General features: G+C 37.5%; 1 protein-coding gene and 1 long non-coding RNA gene across 3 annotated transcripts in view; one reads left to right on the top strand and one right to left on the bottom strand.

The window, feature by feature from the left end:
• Positions 1–3,717: 3,717 nt before the first annotated feature.
• LOC118915593 (uncharacterized) lies at positions 3,718–17,341 on the bottom strand. The gene is made up of 3 exons (XR_005026136.2): positions 16,689–17,341; positions 15,845–15,992; positions 3,718–4,587 (listed from the first exon to the last, which is right to left on the bottom strand). It is a non-coding gene; the product is annotated as an uncharacterized LOC118915593 (long non-coding RNA).
• Positions 17,333–23,602, top strand: part of METAP2 (methionyl aminopeptidase 2) — a 33,581-nt gene continuing 27,311 nt past the window's right edge. The window contains exons 1-2 of one of the 2 annotated variants that reach the window (XM_036891583.2): positions 17,333–17,577; positions 19,302–19,406. In XM_036891583.2, the coding sequence (XP_036747478.1) occupies positions 17,427–17,577; positions 19,302–19,406 (256 nt within the window). In that variant the 5' untranslated portion in view covers positions 17,333–17,426. Of the gene's footprint in view, positions 17,578–19,298; positions 19,407–23,602 lie in introns of both variants that reach the window. The other variant, XM_036891582.2, reaches the window with a different exon arrangement.

Genomic DNA, 23,602 nt, shown 5'->3' with positions numbered 1-23,602 from the left:
CCCACTTTTATTCAACATAGTACTGGAGATCCTAGCTACGGCAATCAGACAACATAAATAAGTAAAGGGCATCCAAACTGGTAAGGCAGAAATTAAACTGTCACTCTTTGCAGACAACATGATATTATACATAGAAAACCCTAAAGACTCCACCAAAAAACTATTAGAAATAATAACTGAATTCAGCAAAGTTGCAGGATACAAAATTAATACACAGAAATCTGTCAAATTCTTATATACTAAAACTGAACTAGCAGAAAGAGACATCAGGAAAACAACTCCATTTACAATTACATCAAAAAAAATAAAATACCTAGGAATACACCTAACTGAGGAGGTGAAAGACCTATACCCAGAAAACTACAAGACACTCATGAGAGAAATTAAAGAAGACACCAATAAATGAAAATCTATCCCGTGCTTATGGATAGGAAGAATTAATATTGTCAAAATGACCATTCTGCCCAAAGCAATTTACAGATACAATGCAATTTCTATCAAAATATGAACACTATTCTTCAATGAACTAGAACAAATAGTTCTAAAATTCATAAGGAACCACAAAAAAACCTGAAAAGCCAAAGCAATCCTGAGAAAGAACAAAAAAGTGGGTGGGGGTGGGAGGAGGTTATGCTCCCTGACTTCAAGCTATACTACAAAGCTACAAAACAATTTGGTACTGGCACAAGAACAGACCCATAGATCAGTGGAAGAGAATAGAGAGCCAAGATATAAACCCATGCATATATGGTCAAATATACAATAAAGAAGCCATGAATATACAATGGGAAAAAGACAGCCTCTTCAACAACTAGTGTTGGGAAAGCTGGACAGCTATATGCAAGACAATGAAACTGGATTACTACCTAATTGCACACACAAGAGTAAAAATGGACCAAAGACCTGAATGTAAGTCAGGAAACCATAAAATTCTTCGAAGAAAACATAGGCAAAAATCTCTCAAATATAAGCATGAGCAATTTCTTCCTGGACACATCTCCTTGGACAAGGGAAACAAAATCAAGTGGGACGACATCAAACTGAAAAGCTTCTGTACAACAAAGGACACCATCAGTAGAACAAAAAGGCATCCCACAGTATGGGAGAATATATTCATAAATGATTCATCTTATAAAGGGTTAACATCCAAAATATATAAAGAACTCAAACACCTCAACACCAAAAAAACCCCACAAATAACCTGACTAAAAAATGGGCAGAGGGTCTGAACAGACATTTTTCTAAAGAAGAAATATAGATGGCCAACAGGCACATGAAAAGATGCTCCACACTGCTAATCATCAGGGAAATGCAAATTAAAACAAGAATGAGATATCACCTCATGCCAGTTAGGATGGCCACTGTCCAAAAGCTAAGAATTAACAAACGTTGGCAAGGATGCAGAGAAATGGCAACCCTCCTACACTGTTGGTGGGAATGAAAATTGGTACAACTGCTGTGGAAAGCAACATGGAGGTTCCTCAAGAAACTAAAAATAGAAATACCATTTGACCCAGGAATTCCACTCCTAGGAATTTACCTGAAGAAAACAAAATCCTTGATTCAAAAAGATATGCACCCCTATGTTTACTACTGCACTATTTGCTATAGCCAAGATATGGAAGCAACCCAAGTGTCCATCAATAGATGAATGGATAAAGAAGATGTGGTACATATGCACAATGGACTATTATTCATCCATAAAAAGAAAAGAAATCCTCCCTTTACAACAACATGGATGGATCTATTAGGTATTATGCTCAGTGAAATAAGGTAGGTGGAGAAAGCCAAACACCACATGATTTCACTTATTTGTGTACTATATAAACAAAGCAAAACAGAAGGAACAAAAATACAGTAGGCTCATAGACACTGAGGAGGGGCTAGTGGTAATGAAGGAGGAGGGATTGGGGCAGGTGTATGGGGACGGTGAAGGGAATACAGGGGCACGATAATTTGCAATCACAATATAAGTTGGTCATGGGGATGGTAGTATAGCAAGGAGAATATAGTCAATGATTCTGTAACATCTTACTACGTTGATAGATAGTAACTGCACTAAAGGGGGTGAGATTTAATAATATGGATAACTGTTGAACCACTGTGTTGTATATTTGATATCAACATAAGATTGTATATCAATACTTTAATTTTTAAAAATTGGCTAAATCCAACATCCTTTTATGATAAAAACATTAAACAAGCTAGGACTAGAAGGGAACTTTCTCACTGCATAAAGGACATCTGCAGAAGATCCACAACAAAAATCATATTTAATGGATAAAGACTAAAGGCTTTTCCCCTAAATCAGGAATAAGACAAAGGACAAGGTGTCCACTCTCACCACTTATATTCAATATTGTACTTGAAGTTCTTGTCATGACAATTAAGCAAAAAAGAAAGGAAGAAGGAGAATCTCATTTGGAAAGGAAAAAATAAAACTATTTGCACATGACATGATCTTGTATATAGAAAATCCTAACAAATCCATGAATAATTTATTAGGGATAATAAATTTATCAAGGTCACAAGATTAAAGATATATTTTAAAAAGTTGTATTTCTATGCCTTTGAAATAAATAACCTGAAAGTGAAATTAAGAAAATTCCACTAACTGTATCAAAAAGAATAAAATATTTAGAATAAACTAAGCTAAATAAGTTCAAAACTTGTACACTGAAAACTACAAACACTGTTGAAGTAAATGGAAAGATATTGTGTATTTATGCATTGGAAGACAAATTATTGTTAAGATGGCAACATTCTCTAAACTGACATATAGATTTAATGCAATTTCTGTCAAAATTCCGATGATCCTTTTTGCAGAAATTGAGAAGCTAAAATTTATAACATTCATATAGAAATTCAAGGACCCAGAATAGCCAATAAAATCTTGATAAAAGAACAAAAAGGATTCCCACTTACTAACTTAAAAATTTAACAAAGTTATAGTAATCAAATGTGGTAGTGGCATTAGGATATATATATAGATCAATGGATTAGAACTGAGTCTAGAAATAAACCCTCAGTTTATAGTCAATTACTTTTGACAAGAGTGCCAAGATAATTTAATGGAAGAAATAACAGTGTTTTTTACACATGGTAATAGTACAACTGGATATTCATGTGCAAAATATATATCACACCGTTCACCAAAAATTAACTACATGAATCAAAGAATGGGAAAAAATATCTGCAAGTCATACATGTAATAAGGTTCCAGTATCTAGAATACACAAGGAATTCTTAAACTCAACAATAAAATGAGAACTCAATTTAAAAATGAGCAAAGTATTTGGATAGACATTTTTCTAAAAAATATAAGCAATATAAGTAAATAGCCAATAATACATGAAAAGATGCTCACCATCATTGGTCATTAGTAAATGCCAACCAAAACCACAATGAGATCTCATTTTACATCTACTGAGATGGCTACAATAAAGAAAAAAACAGACAATGATAAATGTTGGCAACAATATGGAGGAATTAGAAACTTCATACACTGCTGGTAGGAATGTAAAACAGTGCAGTTGCTTTTGAAAACAGTTTGGTAGTTCATCAGAAAATTAAACCTAGAATTAACATATGACTCAGCAATTGCACTCCAAGATATATACTCAAGAGAAATGAAAAAACATATATCCATACCAATACTTGTATAGGAGTGTTTATAGTAGCATTATTCATAATACCCCAAAAGTAGAAACAACACAAATGTCTATCAATTGATGAGTGAAAAAGTTCTTTAATTATAATGGTGGTGATTATACACTTGGAATATACTAAAAACCAGAGATCTGTACTCTTAAAATGGTGGATTTTATGACATGTGAATTTTCATTTTTTTTTAAAAAGGAGTACCCAAGAGTCTCAGCCAGTGCCAGCTTCCACCCATACCAACTCAGAAATGTCAACTTCCATAGATGAAGTCCTTTGAGTGCCTTAAAAAGTACCTACCTTCAACAAGTAGTGATTCTATAGCATCTTACTACGCTGATGGACAATGACTGTAATGGGGTATGTTGGGCAGGGGGACTTGGTGTTGGAGGGAGTTTAGTAAACATAATGTTCCTCATGCAATTGTAGATTAATGATACAAAAAAAAAAAAAAAAAGTACCTACCTTCTAAAAAAAAAAAGTGCCTATCTCTGTCCTACCATCTACTGCCAGTTTTCAGACCCAAAGAATATTAAAGACCTATTGGTTCCAACCCCAAAATGACTTTATACCAGAGTTCCATTCTGAACTTTGAGACCAGTTGATTCCATTCATGTCTTATCTCAGTCATCCTCAGTCACTGGAAATGTAAGCTTTGAATTCCTTTATTAAGAGAGTCAACTGAGCAACAAGTCCTCCACATTCTGGAATTTATATCAGTTAGAATGACTTTGTAAGTAACTGAAATCTCTGTTTTAACAACATAGAGATGTGATATCTTACATATTTAGAGGTAGAGTGACTAGTCTAGGGTTTTCCAATTCAGTGGCTGAATAACATCATTAAAGGCCCAGTGTCATTCCATCTTTCTGTTCTGTATTCTTCAGATTCATCTCCAGGGATCATCACCCTCAGACTTGAAAACACCTAAAAGAAGAAAAGGGACTATACTTTATTTTTTAGATTTAGGAAACATTTTGCAAAAGTTCAGTGGTTTTTCCTCATGTCTCATTGACCAAAATTGCAACACAGGTCTATGCCTAAACAAATCACTGGGAAGAAGGACTGGAATTGTGTATTAGCTTAGCCCAATCAGGATGTACCCCTGAATTAAGGATAGGTTCACCTGGTTAGGCACATGGTTAGGCAGAGAAGGGTAGACACCTGAACCAAGGTTATGTTAACAAGGGAAAAACTAAAATGAATTCTGGGTAGGCTTCCCACAGTGTCCATTAACAGGCATCCAAAGTCTATTGTTGGTTTTTCATCCATTCACATTAAAAGCAAAACTTCCCAGTTGACAAAGCTCTGCTCACAAACACAGAGGTCACAGTTTTCCCACTGCATCATTTCAAAATATTAACAGCAAGCAATGCCCATCAAACATTTAAGGAAAACCTGCAATATGGAAGTGAATGATTGTGATAAGGACTTCAATTTTAGTCATGATACTTAGACCCAAGACCTCCCACTATACACAACTATCAAACTGGGCAAACTAAATAAAATAACTGTTTTTAGACATTGGTCAGTAGAAAACATAGAACGGTGATCCCTAATAGAACGGAAACAAATGAACAAGCTTCATGATCACCACAGCTTTCTGCCTGGAGGCACTTTTCAGACAGCATGGAGAAAGGCTAAGCCCAGCATGGTGATGTCACTGAGCTGAGGAGATCAGATCAGATATCAGGGAGAAGGAACTGCACAGTGAAATATTCCATGAGACTAGGCAAATAACAACTATTAGGGAGGGAGAACAACTACTGGGGAGCTATGTGCTGATCAAAGATTGCCCTGGGATGGGAGATGTGGATGTTCCAATTAGCCACAGTGGAGAACTCTCACTAACTGCTGAAGGAGTTTAGTAGACACCTGAGAAAGGCAGAGTTTTAGGAAGAAGGTTAATCTAGCACTACAGCAGCACTGTTCAAGAGAAACACAGTATGTTACAAATGTAATTTAAAATGTTCTAGTAACCTCTTGGAAAAAAAGTAGACATGAACAGATAATGTTAATAAAATATTTTCTTTAGCCCAATATATCCAAAATATTATCATTTTAACATATAACCAACAAAGAAGATTATTACTGAGATTTTTACAATCTTTTTCATGTTAAATCACTGAAATTCAGTATTTATTTTATGGCACACTTATGGCATACTTCAGTTTGGACTAGTTGCATGCTTAGCAGCTATACGTGGCTTGCAGATTCCACACTGGATAGTGGTGCTTTATTTAACAACTACTGTAGCTCTGTCTTAAAAGAAGCTTAAGAACAAACCTTGAAAGTATCATACTGAGATGCAAATAAATTAACTATTTTACCAATATTCAATACTCTATTAAGAAAGAGAATAAAGGCAAAGTGGTATCTGGGGTGTTCAGCATAAGATAAAAAATTACTAGATGTAAGAAGGAATTGGACAATGTGATTTTTAACCAGGGGAAAAAATTGTGAACTCAGAAATGAGAGAGATGGTGAAAATAGAACTTTATGGATAAGAACTTTAAGTCACTTATTGTAAATATGTTTAAATACCTGAAGGAAAACACAAGGGAATAAACAGAAAATCTTAACAGAGAAATAGAAACTACAAAAAAAGACCTAATTGGAAATTCTAGAACAGAAAGCATAGAATCTGAAAATGAAAAGTTAACTGGATGTTCTTGACAAGAGTAGACATTACAGAATAAAAGAGTGAACTTGAAACAAAGCAATGGAAACCATCCAAAATGAAGCAAGAATGTAAAAAAAAAACAACAAGATCAAAAGCCTCAATGACTTGAAGACAATATCAAGCTGTCTGCTTCAGGCTCTGCTGAGATGCAGCTTCCTGGTTCATGGACAGCTGCCTTCTCACTGCATCCTCTCATGGTAGAAGGGGCAAAGAATCTCTTTGGAGACTCTTTTATAAGAATCCTAATCCAATTCATTAGGGTTCAGCCCTCATGACCTAATCACCTCCCAAAAGCCCCCCTTCCAAATATCGTCACTTTGTGAATTAGGTTTCAACATATGAATTTTGGGAACACACAAACATTTGGCACCATATAAACAAAAATATCTGTGGGGTCCTCTGTAATTTTTCAAGTGTAAAAGGGTCCTAAGGAGACCAAAAGTTTGAGAAACTCTAACCCTTTTCCACATTCTATCACTGACAATATATTCCTTGTTCAATCCACCTCTGCCTTCAACACCAAAATTACCTCATTCTTTAATAAGTAGTGGAAACCATTATCAGGAGAGATGGGAAGACAGAGCCTATGAATGGTACTGTAATTTGTCTTCTAGTACTTAATATAGTGCTTATCTTTCTTTTGTGAACCTTTGATATTGATTCCTCAGCAGTGCTGGCCAATAAACACTTCAAACTTCCATCTGGGTAATGATACTCCTGACACCCTGGCCATGGGAATATTGCTTGCAGCCATATACATCTTTCCCAAAGTCCAGCCTAAATACACAGTTGCTAGATAGAGATTATGGGAAAGGAAAATAATATTATTAAGTATTTATTCTCCAGTTACAAAAGGAGATAATAAAATATTGTAAGACAGAAGGTAACTTAGATTACTGTTGAACAGAACTAAGATGGCAAAAAAAAGTATAGGAGAGAATGTGGCAAGAGAGCCACATTTCATTTCAAGAAAGGCACTCTCCAGGAGAATAAAAGAGGAGAGTGTTAGAAGAGTCACGGACGAAGTGGGTTTGAGGTAAAAGAGCCTTTCCTCCTTGAGCTGGTGTGCAGGAGAGTGTGCCCCAATCTCTGACAATGCTCTTGTTTTCAGTGTCCTCTTAACAAAACTGCTCTCCCTAAGGTTACCCACGGCCTCCTAGTGGCTAAATTCAATGGTCTAGTTTGAAACTTCATACTACTTAATCTTTCTTCAGCAGCTGATACAGCTGACCAAACTTGTTTTATACAACTTTTCTCTTCTCATTTCCGTGTGATTATTCCATGAGGCATTTTCTCCTTCTTGTCCTCCTTGTAGCTTTCTTACATAATTTCTTACCCATGTATGTTATAAATAAACAAAACCCAAAAACATTAGTGTCCTTCTGGGTTATGTTCTGTTTTTGGTCTTTTTCTTTTTCTCTTCTCCCTGAAATACTTCATTCACAACCTTCTGCCACACTCAAACCCTAATAACTCTCATGTCGATATCTTTGGATCCATATTTCTAACTGGCTATTAGATATCTTTGCCTGGATGCCACACAGGCATCGCAAACTTAAAACGCACAAAACTTATCTTCCCCCCACCTTTTCCAAAACCTTCTCCTCCTCCTTTATTCCCTATATCAGGGAGTGGTACCACTATCCACCCAGGAGTCCAGGCTAGAAGCTTAGTTGTCATCCTCCACTCCTACTTCTCCACATTTAATAGACCACAGTGTTCCCTAAATTCTCCCTTACAAATGTTTCTGCAATCCAATTTCTCTTCTATATCCCCCAACAGCCTTCGCATAAATTTTTATCAATACTATTATCAACAATAATGTCTTAGCAAGTCTCTCCTACTACTAGGCTCTGCCATTTCCAATTCTTTCTTTAGAATAGAAATCATCAGATGTAGGGACTTAAATGTTCAGAAAAGTTTAAAAAACTGTATTGTAAACAGTAACAATAAAGTAGACTTAAAAAAAAATTTTGTCAGTGCACAAGAAGCCAACATCACCTACTCTGTTATTCCATAATAGTTTTTTAAAAGACTGTTCACCTTCAAGAAATAGAAAGTACCAGCTTAAATAGAGAATAGTTCTTTAAATATATTTAGCTTCTTAAATGAAACAGTTTACTGGATGGGAGCCATTGCTCTAGAATCTAGACTGCCACCAGAGTGATCATGCACAAAACAAAAATGACCATGTTTCCCTAGCTTGAAAAACTCTGTGTGTATAATATAAACACTTAAATTTATCCATGTAATCTACATGCATGTCATTTTACTTATTTTTAATGGTTATATAGTATTCATTGTGCTGACATGCTATTGACATGTCTGTTGTGGTCTTCTATTTTAGTCATTTTTTAAAATATTAAACTTTAAACATCCCATGTCGCAAACCACCTCAAGGCCTTACATAAAAGCCCTTCTCATGGGGGGAAAAATTGGCGGAGTAGGAGGGCAAAGCAGAAACCTCCTCCCACACATACACCAAGGAAGCAACCATAGTAAATATAACTAAGCCTGAAAACAACTTGAAGACTGCAGAGCAGACCACCTACATCTGATGAAGAAGAGATGATGACACAGAGAAGGGTAAAGTGGCAGAGCTACAATTAATTGGGACTCCAGCCCTTCCCCACCCTCAGCCCACAAGTGGGAGGAAGAGGAAGAAAGCAGGTAGGAGATAAGCACTCATGAACTCTGCACACCTGGCCCTAGAGACTTGCTATGGGAACATGAGAGCACATTGCACTAGGCTTTGGTGATTAGCGGGGTTGGACACCAGGGAGAGTCAGAGCACTCTGTGAGGATGAGATTCCTGCCACCTATGGAGGGCAGGCACGCTCCTCTTGTCCACTGTAACCTGAAACAGAGGCAGCAATTTGAAATATTTACCAGCAGTGGAAAGGATACCAGAGGGCTGAGGGCTGGACGGACCTCTCTCCTGAGGAGAAATGTCAGGTGAACAACAGTTTCTCAGCCTTGCCTCAGCCCAAAAAGTAAGGCACTCATGGGAGCCCCAGATGCTCCAAACCCCTCACTGTGCTCAGCCCTGAGGGGATTCTCTGCACACCTCTGTGCCCTGCCCAATCGGTCCAGCAGTGTCAATTTTGCTGCCCATCAGACAGAGGGAGACTTTGCTGCACGGTAAGCTGAGGGAGGCTTTTCCAGCTTTCTTGTCTCTACCTCAGCCCAACTGGGGAAGTGCTCCAGAGAGGCAGCCTCAAACACTCCTTTCTCCTTGCTGTGTGCCCTGCCACCATGTGCCGTGCCCTAAGGTCACATGACCTTCCTGCCCACCATTAACCCAGCAGCACCACCATCACTTCAGGGCAGGCAAAGGATGGCCCTGCCCACAATAATCCCAAGAGCAACACTGCTGCTTGACTCACAAAGGGTGGGCTGAGGAGAACTGCCATCTGCCATTTGCAGTGGACTGAGATACACCACTGCCAGCAGAGAGACAGAATGGCAGCCCGCCCATTGCCCCACCAGTACAACTGAGACTCCAGCACAAAGGAGAAGCAGGCACTGAACAATAAAGAGTCCTGAGCTTCTGGGCACCATGGGATGCCTTCTTCATAAAGCCATTGCTCTAGACCAGGAAGCATAGCAGATCTTTCTATTACAAAGGAAGAAACACAGAAATCCTTACAAAATGAGGTGGCAGAGGAATATGTTCCAAATAAAACTACCTGATAAGACAGCAGAAGGAAGGCTAAATGAAACAGAGATCACCAATTTTCTTGATAATGATCTTAAAGTAACAGTCATAAATATGCTCACTGAAATGCAGAAAAGTATTGAAGATCTCAGGGAGAAGTTCAAAAAAGAGCCACTCAGAGGTGCATACAGTAACTGAAATGAAATAATACAATGGAGGGAATGAGTAATAGATTACTGCAAGTAGAGGAGACAATCAATGAGATGGAAATTAGAAAACAGGAAAACAATGAAGCTGAGGAACAGAGAGAAAACAGAATCTCTAGAAACAAGAGACTGCAGAGACAGCTGTGTGGCAACAAACAAAACAATATTTGCATAATAGGGGTACCAGAAGGAGAAGAGAGAGACAAAGGGATAGAAAGTACCTGAGAAAATAATTGCTGAAAACCTCCCCAATCTGGGGGAGGAAAAAGATACTCAGGTCATGGAAGCACAGAGAGCCCCTATCAAAAGGAACCCCAGGAAGACACCACCAAGACATGTAATAATTAAAATCACAAAGATTAAGGATAAGGAAGAGGGTATTGAAAGCAGCCAGAGAGGGAGAAAAGATTACTTATAAGGGAAACCCCATCAATCTATCAGCAGAAGGTTTACAGGCCAGAAGGGAGTGGCATGAAATATTTAATGTATTGAAACAGAAGGACCTTCAACCAAGAATCCTTTACCCAGCAAGATTATCATTCAAATTGGAAGGAGAGATTAAACATTTCCCAGATAAATAAAGGCTGAAGGAATTTATAACCACTAAACCAGCATTACAGGATATGTTAAAGGGACTTCTGTAAATGTAAATGTTCCTAAAGCTAAGTAGCTTTCACCAGTGAAAAAAAACCCACAGTATATGTAGTAGACCCATTACTTATCAATCAAGAACAAAATCAAAACAAAACAAAAGTAGTAAAGCCAACTATACACAAACTCAGTCAAGGAATACACAAAAATACAGATTATAACATCTAATAACTAAAAGAATGGAGGAGGAAGAATAATAAAAAAGAAGTACTTTTAGACTGTGTTTGAAATAGAGTGATCATCAACTTAATATAGACTGTTGTATAGTCAGAAAGCTATTGTTGAATCTTATGGTAACCACAAACCTAAAGCCTATAATAGATACACAAAAAATAAAAAAAGAGAAATCCAATCACAACACTAAAGAAAACCATCAAATAATAGGAGTATAAGAGCGGAAGAAAGGCACAGAGAAGAACTATAAAACCAACAAGAAAATAACAAAATGGCAATAAGTACATCCCTAACAATCATCATCTTAAGTGTAAATGGACTGAATGCACTACTCAAAAGACATAGGGTGCTAGAATGGATAAAAAAAACAAGAACCATCCATATGCTGCCTACATGAGACTCACTTCAGATCCAAAGACATACATAGACTGAAAGTGAAGGGATGGAAAAAGATATTTCATGCAAATAATAGGGAGGGAAAAAAGCAGGAGTATCAGACAAAATAGATTTTAAAACAAAGAAAGTAGCAAGAGACAATGAAGTTAATTGCATAATGATAAAGAGGTCAGTCCAACAAGAGGATATAACCATTATAAATATCTATGCACCCAACATTGGAGCATTTGTAATATGTTATATGTAAAACAAATATTAAAAGATTTAAAAGGGAAAATAAACTGAAAATCATTCATTAGGAGACTTTAACACATCACTTACATCAATAGACAGATTGCCCAGATAGAAAAAGATGAGAGAAATTAGACACAAATACATGGAAATCTATCCTGAGCTCATGGATAGGAAGTATTAATATTGTCAAAATGACCATCCTGCCTAAAGCAATTTAGATTCAGTGAAATCCCTATCAAAATATCAATAGCATTTTTCAATGAACTAGAGCAAATAATCCTACAGTTCATAAATGGAACCACAAAATAACCCAAATAGCCAAAGCAATTCTGAAAAAGAAGAACAAAGCTAGGGGTATTACACTCCCTGACTACAAGCTATACTACCAAACTGCAGTGATCAAACAGTATTGTATCAGCACAAGAACAGAACCATTGATCAATGGAACAGAAAAGATTGCTTAGATATAAACCCACATATTTACAGTCAATTAATATATAATAAAGGAGCCATGGATATACAATGAGGAAAAGAAAGCCTCTTGAACAATTCATGTTGAGAAAACTAGACCGCTACATGCAAGAGAATGAAATTGGATTACTGTCTAACTCCACACACAAAAGTAAACTTAAAATGGATGAAAGACCTAAATGTAAGACAAGAAACCATAAAACTCTTAGAAGAAGAAAACATAGGCAAAAATCTCTTGAACATAACCATGAACAATTTCTTCCTGAAGGAATCTCCTTGGGCAAGGGAAACAAAATAAAAAATGAACATATGGGACTACATCAAACTAAAAAGCTTCTGTACAGCAAAGGACAACATCAGCAAAACAAAAACCTACAGTATGGGAGAATATATTGGTAAATGATTTATCCGATAAGAGGTTAACATCCAAAATATATAAAGAATTAATATACCTCAACACCAAAAAAACAAGTAACTTGATTAAAAAACGGGCAGAGCTAGTTCAACAATCGTGGAAAGCAGTATGGAGGTTCCTCCAAAAACTCAAAATAGAAATACCATTTGACCCAGGAATTCCACTCTTAGGAATTTACCCTAAGAATGCAGCAGCTCAGTTTGAAAAGGACATATGCACTCCTATGTTTATCGTGGCACTATTTACAATAGCCAAGAAATGGAAGCAACCTAAGTGTCCATCAGTAGATGAATGGATAAAGAAGATGTGATACATATACACAATGGAATATTATTCAGCCATAAGAAGAAAACAAATCCTACCATTTGCAACAACATGGTTGGAGCTAGAGGGTATTATGTTCAGTGAAATAAGCCAGGCAGAGAAAGACAAGTATCAAATGATTTCACTTATCTGTGGAGTATAAGAACAAAGAAAAAACTGAAGGAACAAAACAGCAGCAGACTCACAGAACCCAAGAATGGACTAACAGTTACCAAAGGGAAAGGGACTGGGGAGGATGGGTGGGAAGGGAGGGATAAGGGGGAAAACGGGGCATTACGATTAGTACACATAATGTAGGGGGGTGGGGGCATGGGGAAGGCAGTATACACAGAGAAGACAAGTAATGATTCTATAGCATCTTACTACACTGATGGACAGTGACTGTAATGGGGTATGTGGGGGGGACTTGATAATACTGGGAGTCTAGTAACCATAATGTTGTTCAAGTAATTGTACATTAATGATATCAAAATTAAAAAATTAATAAATAAATAAAAATGGGCAAAGGACCTAAATAAACATTTTTCCAAAGAAGAAATACAGATGGCCAACAGGCACATGAAAAGATGCTCCACACTGCTAATCATCAGGAAAATGCAAATCAAAACCACAGTGAGATATCACCTCACAGCAGTCAGAACCGCCACTATCCAAAAGACAAGAAATAATAAGTGTTGGCAAGATGTGGAGAAAAGGGAACTCTCCTACAATGTTGGTGGAAATGTTAATTGGTGTATCCACTGTGGAAAGCAGTATGGAGGTTCCTCAAAAAACTAAAAATAGAAATACCATATGACCCAGTAATTCCACTTCTAGGAATTTACCTGAAGAAAACAAAATCTATGATTTGAAAAGATGTATGTACCCCTATGTTTATCACATTATTTACAACAGCCAAGATATGGAAGCAAAGTGTCCATCAGTAGAATAATGGAGACAGAAGATATGGTACATATACACAATGGAGTATTATTCAGCTATAAAAAAGAAAGAAATCCTGCCATTTGCAACAGTGTATATATAGACCTAGTGGGCATTATGCTAAGTGAAATAAGCCAGGTGGAGAAAGACAAATACCAAGTGACTTTACTTATTTGTGGAATATAAAAACAAAACAAAAAAAAACAGACACTGGGAAGGGATTGGTGGTTACTAGGGGGAGGGGTTGGGGTGGGTGGGTGGACAGGGTGAGGGTGATAAAGGGGCACAAAAATTCTAATCATAATATAAGTTGTTCGTGGGGATGGTAGCACAGCATGGAGAATACAGACAATGATTCTGTAACATTTTCCTATGTTGACAGATAGTAACTGCACTATTGGGGGTGAGGATTTAATAATATTGGTAACTGTTGAACCACTGTGCTGTATACTTGAAACCAATATAGGATTGTACATCAATGATACTTCAATAAAAATAAATTAATTAACTAAAGCCACACTTTCTAGGGTAACATAGAAGGCACTTTACAATCTGGTCCCAATTTACTTTCTTTTCAGCAAGAACTTGCCCTAAACATGCCACATTCTTTCTTGCTTTTATGCCATGGTTCTCAGCTGGCAGCAATTCTCTGCCCCCTTCTCCAAAAGGACATTTGGCAATCTGTGTTAGTCTATATTGTGTTATCCCCCAAAATCACATGTTGAAGACCTAACACTTGAAATGTGACTGTATTTGGATACAAACACACACACACACATTTAAGTAGTTATGTAACATTTTAAAACCATAAAGATGAGATAAAATTATCAGTATTTCTTTTAATGTCAAGTGATCAACCTTTCCCAATTTATCCATTTCTAATAAAGTCACTTAATACACAAGTGTGTCTTAGGATATCTAGGCCACCACATAATCCACACAAATGGAAAATTTTCAAGATCATGGCTTATTAACAGAAAATGTTAAGTAAAACTTATCACCATTGTATCAAGCATTGTGCTATAATAAGTGCTTTCTCTCCATCTTTAAATATAATTTCCGTATCCTATGATGTATATCATTCTCATTTTACAAATAAGCTATGTTCTCAACAGTAATGTTATCTTATACAAATAAAGAAATTGACTTGTCCAGAGCCATGCCACTATCAAGAACTTAAAAGAAAATAAGGCTGGGGATAATTATGTTGGCTATTTTGGAATCAAGATTTTGTCAGCAAAAACATACTACAGTAATACTGCAATTAAGTTTGTATGGTGACAGATGGTAATTACACTTATTGTGGTGAGCATAGTGTAATGTATATGTGTCAAATCACTGTATTGTACACCTGGAACTAATAAAAAATTGTATGTTAACTATTCTTCAATTAAAAAAAAACAAAAAATTTTAAAATATTTTTGGGACAAAATAATAAATATGACTTATTACAATGCATTGCTTTTATAATAGAAAAAAAAGCTCTCTAAGGGAAAAAAACATTTTTGGCTGTTCATCTAATTAACCATGTGAAATAAAATTACTTCTTGTAATTAGAAAAATATTCTAGCCTGTGCTGGTATTGAGTTACATTTTTTTTTATTACAGGTTCTCTAAGATTTTTACTTAGGTTTCCAACATTTCTCATTCTTTACCCCATTCAATTTCATCATGTAGAGAAAATCAAATGAAGAAAAGTGGTGGAAATAAGTAATGTGATGGGCTGTTATTGTTAGTTACTTAGTTACCTCAAACTGGAGTGTCCTGGAAAATTACCCATTAGCATAGTGCTAAGATATGTAGCGGTTTTAACTCTACCTTAGAGTTTTGTTTTTCTTGCTTCTTTAATTCTGTAGATCAGGTTATACCTCAAGCACCCATTTGTCAAAATTCATCTATCAACCCTATCCCCCAGGTTCTGTCCCCCAGGATACTGTGTCTCCTGGACTGGGTCTGAGGTAGTAGCCATGACCCAACTGTTCCCAGATTTCAAAGATGAATTGGGAAGATTTACAAAAAGCTTGAAGGCATTTTTGATGTAGCGATCTTACTTTTAAGGATGTTAAGACTTCAGGCAGTAGCTTTGCACCTCAACAAGGGTGAGCTTTGATTCCTCCGGAGGTTGACAAGCCACAGCCTTCCTCAATCTGATGATTTTTTAGACCCCTTTAAAAATCCTTCAGCTTTGTCATAGACTAGCTTGGAATAGAAAAAAATTAGTAAGTGACTTAAGGAAGTATTAGCACCTTATTTTATTCTTACTTATTTATGTGTCTGTCTCGTTGAATGCTAAACTTTTTTTAAGGTACAGATTTGTGTCTTACTCGTTTCTGCATCTTCCATCAAGAAAAATTATTTCTAGTCTACGATCAATAAATATTTATTTAACTAATTTAAAATTTCAATTGGGAAGGCAAAATACAGAATTATTAAATTTATGGTTCCTGATGACCTGGGTTTGGAGTCTCACTCTGCTATTTATTTGCTGTATGACCTGGTGCAAGTCACCAAAACTCTATTTCCTCAGCTAAAAGTGGACTAAAAGAGATAATGAAAGTAAAGTACTTGACACTTTTTAAGTGCTATTCATACAATGAGTATTTACTGAGCTCCTACTATGCTCTAGGTTAGAGGTAGGGGCTGGAGATGGAGTACAAAATACGCGGGCCCCCGTCTTCATGGAACTCAAGGTAGCTGGGAAGATAGACATAAAACAATCACACGAATTAATTAATTACATATTGCCATGAAAAAAAAAAAGAACTCAATGAGAAATTGTAAGAGCAGGGCCTGATTTGGATTATTGAGGAAGGTTTCTCTGAAGGAGTGCCGTTTAAGCTGAAACTCGAAGGATGAGCAGACAGATTATTTCCTCACCTCTCACTCGTTCCTCACCTCTTTGGTCTGGCTTCCCTCTCTCTACCTAAATAGCTCTCGCGAAGGTCACCAATGGCTTCTCATATATACATGTGACATTCTTCAGTCCTCTTACTTGACCCCTTAGCAGTTGGTCACTCCCTCCTTCTTGAGTCGCTGTGTTTCCTTGGCTTCTCTAATAATAAACGCCTCCTGATCTCTTCCTCTCCGACTGCTTCTTCAGTCCCCTCGCAGGTTCCTCTCAAGTGCCCGGGCTGCCTCGCCGGGAACTGCATAACAACGTAGTCCTTTTGAGTCATTTAAAAAAGTGTGTACAAGGGAACATGTTTTTTATCCCTTCTCCTCACTTCCGGTACGATTTATAAAAGCGCGAAAATAAAACTTTTTGGTTCCTACAGAGACGCCCCTCTGTGGGCTGCGGCTGTCCCCGGGTAGGCGCAAGCATTCAATTTGCGCCTACCCGGGCTGACTGACGCGGAGGATGCCCAAGGAGCGGACGAGCCATGTGCCTAGACCGGCGACAACCTCAGCCAGACCCGCTCCGGCCTCTCCTCAGGCTCCGCCACCGCAGCGCTCCGCCTGAGGCGACCCACATCCCCGTCGGCGCGCAGCCCGCGCAGTAAAGTCCTCCGCCGTCCCGGCATTCCCTGCGTCCCGACCATCGAGAGCAGCTTCCGGTGTCCCTGGTGGAGGTGGGTGAAGAAGGAGCGGGACTCTTGCCGCTCTATCTCACTCCTTCGAGCTCTCCCGGGCAACATGGCGGGCGTGGAGGAGGCAGCGTCCTCCGGGAGCCACCTGAATGGCGATCTGGATCCAGACGACAGGGAAGAGGGGGCTACCTCTACGGCCGAGGAGGCGGCCAAGAAAAAAAGAAGGAAGAAGAAGAAGAGTAAAGGGGCTGCCACAGGTGAAGAGAGTTTTATGTTGACCTAGTCCGGTCCCCTGCGGGGGTGCCGGTACGGTTCGGCTCAGGCTCGGCGCGGGTGACAGGGACTAGGGGCTCGGAACCTTGGGTTGGACTGGTTCTCAGTACTAAGCGTGTGTCAACGCGAGGCTACAGTCCCAGTCCCGGGAGGAAGCGCTGCTTCGCGTGTGGGTCTAGGGAGCTAGTGGGGGTGGGGTGAGGGAGAAAGGGGGCCTCCGCTTCTGATGAGGTACTTCTGGGCTCGCTGGGCCCGAGCCCTCTTGGTGCCAGGATTCAGCTCCGATACTGACCGTGTAGCGTACTTGAAGCCTTCCTTGCACAGAGCCCCAGCCTTGCCATCTTCGCGGTTTTGCCTCCTCCTAAAAAATCTGGTATTGACCCATACTGCCGCGTTTTTGCTGGAGCCACCTGGGACTGTTTTCGTCCAGAGGGGGGTGGAGTGGGCAAATCTTAGTACCTTGACTGTCCGTCCCTCCCTCAGCATCTCGGTGTACAGAGGGGGTTTTTGCCCTGCCCTTTTGGTGTGTTGTGTGTGTGTGCGCGCCCACGCGCTTATGTCACTTGAGTAGTAATTGCAGAATGTGTGGTGGTGTAAATTTTCACCTGCCTGATCCCACAGCACCGCCAAGCTTATGGGGCCTTGAGGCCTGAATTTTGATGCCGCTTGCATGGAACTTCTCTAAATTCACTGTTAAGGCAAGGAAAACAGCTGGAAGTTTATACTTGGATTATATTACGAATTAGGAACTTAGTTTTATTTTGAGAAGTCAGTGTTTTTGTTGCACATGGTCCTTCATTCAGGAAAAATCATTTATACCCGTTATTAATTAAAATCAGGCACAGAAAGAATGAGAGAAAAATGGAGAGGCCAGAAGTGATGAAGGTGGAGTTGAGAGAGGTTGGAGCTAATGTATACCTTTCTGAAATTTTGGTTAGATGGGAATTGAAGATGGAGAGTTGTAAGTGCTGGGACACTTCCAGAGCAAAATTTAATACCAGGACGCAGTCTGGTAGCTGTTCCTGGCTTTCAGATTAAATCCATACTCTTCAGTTTATCTTCTAAGTTGTTCAGCCCACTGACTTGTATCTCTCAATATGATTTCTCTAGTCACTTCATTATGTGCTACCTGGTAATACTATCTTTCTACACACACATTGCTCCTATAGATAGAGTGTAATCATTTCCAGAGAAGGGAGTCTGATCTTGTCTTTAACTGTTCAAGATTTTGCTTTTTAGTAAAGAAAGATGTTTTCCTGTTTATTTTTATTTTACTCAGCCCAACTTGACTTTTTTCTTCATGAAGCCCCCAATGTCCCACAGATCCTCTTCCTACTAAGGCATTCAGCATTTATTGCCTATTTTAAGTACCTGTTTGGTTAATGAAGTAGAATTGTAGTCTAATTGTTAAATACTTTAAAAAGTTAAACTACTGAAAAGTAGAGACCAACTCACACTTCGGTTTATCCTTTAGATACTGGCAGATTGTGTAATAGATATTTTGTTGAATGGACAACACTTCTTAAGATGTGAAAGTTTTTTTCTCTATCACATAAATTCTGTTATGTTCATAATAATGTTTCTGTTTTTGTTTTTTGAACATTTATCAGGAAAGAACTTGTATGTGTTCTCCAGGATCCTTAGAACATATTCTAGTGGAAAAGTATCTTTATTAGATTTGATTTATATCATTGTATTTGATCAGCAGGGCAACAGGAACCTGATAAAGAATCAGCAGCCTCAGTTGATGAGGTATCAAGACAATTTGAAAGACAAGCATTGGAAGAGAAAGAACGAGATGATGATGATGAAGGTAAATGGTTTCATCTTTGTGGGTAGAAAAGCAAGAAAATGTGATGTTCTTTTAACAAAACCTATTTATCCATATAGTCTATAATTTTCTACCATTTTAATTAATCAATGTTAAATCTTCAGTGTCAAAGATAAAAAGGGAAAAGTATTAGCAGCTCTAAAAAGTTGTGCTTATTCAGGGGCAGGTCAAGTAACAGATCTCAACTTTAAAAAATATACTTCATAAAAGACCAAGTAGTGGGTATGTATTAATAAGATAAAATTGAAGAACTGCTTAACATTTATTGAACAACTAATATGTACTTGGCACTATCCAAGTGTACTTTCACATGCATGCTCATTTTACCCTTGCAAAACCAAGCAACATAGATGCTCTTCTCAAGAAATTATAGTTGTATGATTTGCTCAATATATCATAGCTAGTATATGTAGAATAGAGTCAGCACCTGATTCCAAGTCTTTTCCTTTTACTCTCTGTATTCTCAAAGCTCTCTCTCAAAGGAGCATACTGGAGTGCTTCTAAACTCTATTATAAATTCTCTGACCCTAGTTCCTTGTGATATTTTGGTACTATAAGATTTCTTTAAAGACAGCAGCTCTTGGAATTCTAGGAATTATTGCTGTCAGAAGACAGTGGAGGGAATGATTAGGTAAGAGAACTATTATTCCACAGCCTCTTTTGGCAGAAGGGGAGAATAGGGCTTTCCCATTCCCAGTTATCTACTGCTGTGACCTGCTATCCTCCTTCAAGCACTGTTAGCCTGGACTTAGGCCTTCCAACCCTTAGCAACAAATAGCTGGTGTACTTTAATTATTTTGTTAGGATAATGCAGAGTAGTTGAAAGATATGTTCTCTACCTTCAAGGAGCTTACAGTCAAAGTTTGGTGAAAAAAATACCAACATTTAAGGGAATAGTTAACTTTTCCTCTTCTTTAATCAGACTTCTTGTCCATTCTACCTTGGTTTATGCTTCAAATTATGAACATACTGTGAGTTCTTAACAGGAAAGAGGTTTGTAAATTCAAGGTTGTATAATAGGTTGCTGTAAGTTCATTATGTGTGAAATATCACAGTGCTTATCTGGAAAGGTATTCCTTGATTCATTGACCTTAACGGGGTTGTATGAATCTTTTGACATTGAAGGGAAAAATTTGCTTGTCAGATGGAAATCTATGTATTAAGGATTTTAGGAATGTCAGTAGTTTGCCTCAGTGTTAATCATTTTCCTAATCATAATGATAATCAGGATCAGTCAGTACTACTGTGTTGTTAGTTTTTTGAGGGGTGGAAAACTAGTATTTCAGAATTTTTGTTCTAAAGGGAAATGATGGTGTGGAGAGAAAATATAGAGGTAAAAAGATGAACTGGTACTTGCAATAAAGGTCATTGAAATTTGGAGGTAGAATTGTGGGTTGAGTGTTGAAGGAAGACTGAAGGTGTGGGACTTGAATAAGACCAAACAGAGGAAACCATTTTGGGGGGACAATGCTGAGAAAGTATTCAAAGTGCAGTGAACAGAGCAAACTCCTATGATATGATTAATTGAGGGAGCCTTTGAATATTTTTAAAAGAGGAACGTTAATGAAAAAATAATTTAATCTTCACATATGCAGGATTTTAGAAAAGAGGAAACATACAGGAAAGGTGCAGAGATTTTGGAGGCCATTTAACAATAGCCCAGGCATATGGTAATGACTGAAAGTTGGTGGGCATAAGTGAGAATGGAAAGAAAGAGTCCAGTGAAACAGTGATGTGGTAACTAAGAGACTTTCAATCTGGGGAGAAGGAAGGAGAGGCATTCGTAGACCAGGGGTTTGAACTTAGGTGTCAGAATGTTGTTGATGTTGACCAAAACGCTGAAGTAGGAAGGGGAGAGCTGGTTGAGATTGGGGGAGTGGGTTTGCAGGCAAATAAGGAATTGAGTTTAATTTTAGATGTGTTTAATTTGAAACTCTGGGGTACTGGTGTGAAAAGTTAATCCTTTGAGCATTAGGCAGTATGCTAGAGGTAATTCAGTAAAACTTTAAGTCAGACTTATTAAGGTGTAATTTGGCTAGGGTAATAGTCACCATTTAAAAAAATAGAGCAGTTTTAGGTTCACAGCAAAATTGAGCAGAAGGTACAGAGCTCTCTTGCCACTGTGCATGCATAGCCTCTCCAACTATCAGTGTCCCCTGCTGAAGTGGTACATTTGTTACAATTGATGAATCTACCTTGACTCATCAAATTGTGAAAAGTCTAGTCTACATTTGGTGTTAGCCTTTCTCTGCAATGACCCTAAGTGTATATAGTTCAATGAGCTTTGACAAGTGTATGCAATTGTGTATGTAACCACTGCACATACAAGATATAGACCATTTCCATCTGCACAAATAAAGTTCTCCTGTGCTCCTTGGTAGTCAGTTCTCTTGCTACAGTCCGACTCCAGCCAACCACTGATATGTTTTCTGTTCCTATAGTTTTTTCCTCTAATATCATATAAATGGAATTATTGCAGTATGGTTTTTTTGTGTGTATGTCTGGCTTGTTTACTTAGCACAATACTTTTGAGTTATCTAGTTCTGTATATATCAGTAGTTCATTACTTTTCATTGATGAGTAGTATTCCAAATTTGCTTATCAGTTTACTAGTTGATAAATATTTGGGTTATTTCCAGTCTTTATCTATTATGAATAAAGTTACTGTGAAAATTTTATACAGGTCTTTGTGTAGTCATGTTTTCATTTCTCCTAGGTAAATACCTAGGAGTAGGGTTGCTGGTTATGTGGTAAGCATATGTTCAACCTCATAAGAAATTATCAAACCTTTTGCAAAGTGGATCTACCATTTTTCATTCCTGTTAGCAGTGGTTGATCATTTCAGGCCTTTTCTATCCTCATATGCACTTGGTATTGTTACTTTAAATTTAATTTAATTTAATTAAACATTGTCTTTTAATTTTAGCTTTTCTAATACGTTTGTAGTAGTATGTCATTGTGGTTTTAATTTTCATTTCCCTGATGATTTGTGATGTTGAACATCTTTTCATATTTTTTGCCTTTCATCTGTAGTGAAATATTTGTTCATATTTTTGTCCATTTTTCAATTGGGTTATTTTTTTTTTTTTGTCTTACATATTCTTGATACAAGTTCTTCATCAGATACATGTTTTACAAATTTTCTCCCTTGCTAGTATTGTTTTCAGTAGAAAAGATTTTAATTTTGCTGAGGTCCAGTTTATCTGTTTTTTTCCCTTATGGGTTATACTTTTTGTGTGCTATCCAAAAAGTTAAATAATTGCTGTCTTCAAGGTCGTGAAGATTTTCTCTCATTTTCAAGTTTTATTTATTTTTAGCTCATTATGTTTAGGTCTGTGGTCCATTTAGAATTAACTTATATATAGTGCAAAGTAAGGATTGAGGTTCCTTTTCTTTTTGCCTATAGATGTCCAGTTGTCATTCAACAAATACTGAGCACAGTGTTATTACAGAAATAAATGTGAATAGTCTCTGTATCTTAGGATGCTGTGAAAGACATGTAAACACATAAATTGCAGCATGCTATGATGGGTGGCACTCTAAGCATATGTATTTTAATATTCAGATCCTGACTTTACCACCATTCAGGCACAAGAGTTCAATAAATGGTAGCTATTATCCTGTACTGAATATAGACCTTGGTCATTGGATAAAGTAGGCTTAGAAAGATGATTATCAAAGGAGGAGCTTTGTGTTATCCCATTTTAAAAATGAAGAAACCATGGTGTAGAGAGGCTAAATAACTTGCTCAGGGTCACAAAGCTGGAAGGATTTTTAGCGTGTATTTAAAACTGATTATACATCTTGGAGCATTTGTTTTTTTGGTTGAATTTAGTGTATGTAGCAGTATGCTAGACATTGAAGTTCTTCCAGAGTGAAAACTATCCTGTCTACATTCTGTCCCTATTCTCTGCAACTTAAGAGCTCAGAAAACAGTTGAATGAATGAAGAAGGTTGTTTTAACATTACAGTGCAGAATATGTGAATTAGAGTATGTGACAGTTATGAGAAAATTGAAAATTGTATATTCCAAAAATTTCTAATGTTATTTTTGTTTGGCTTTTGAATCTAGAAACCAATAATGAGTAAGTTAGCAATATTTGTGTTTCCACCGGGTTCTGCCATAAGAAATGGCAATTTTGTAAGTCAGAAATTGTCAAATATTGGCAGTTTCCTAT

Source organism: Manis pentadactyla, chromosome 10 (assembly GCF_030020395.1).
Source record: "Manis pentadactyla isolate mManPen7 chromosome 10, mManPen7.hap1, whole genome shotgun sequence".
NCBI classification, from domain to species: domain Eukaryota; kingdom Metazoa; phylum Chordata; class Mammalia; order Pholidota; family Manidae; genus Manis; species Manis pentadactyla.
This window is presented reverse-complemented; position numbering and strand designations above follow the sequence as displayed.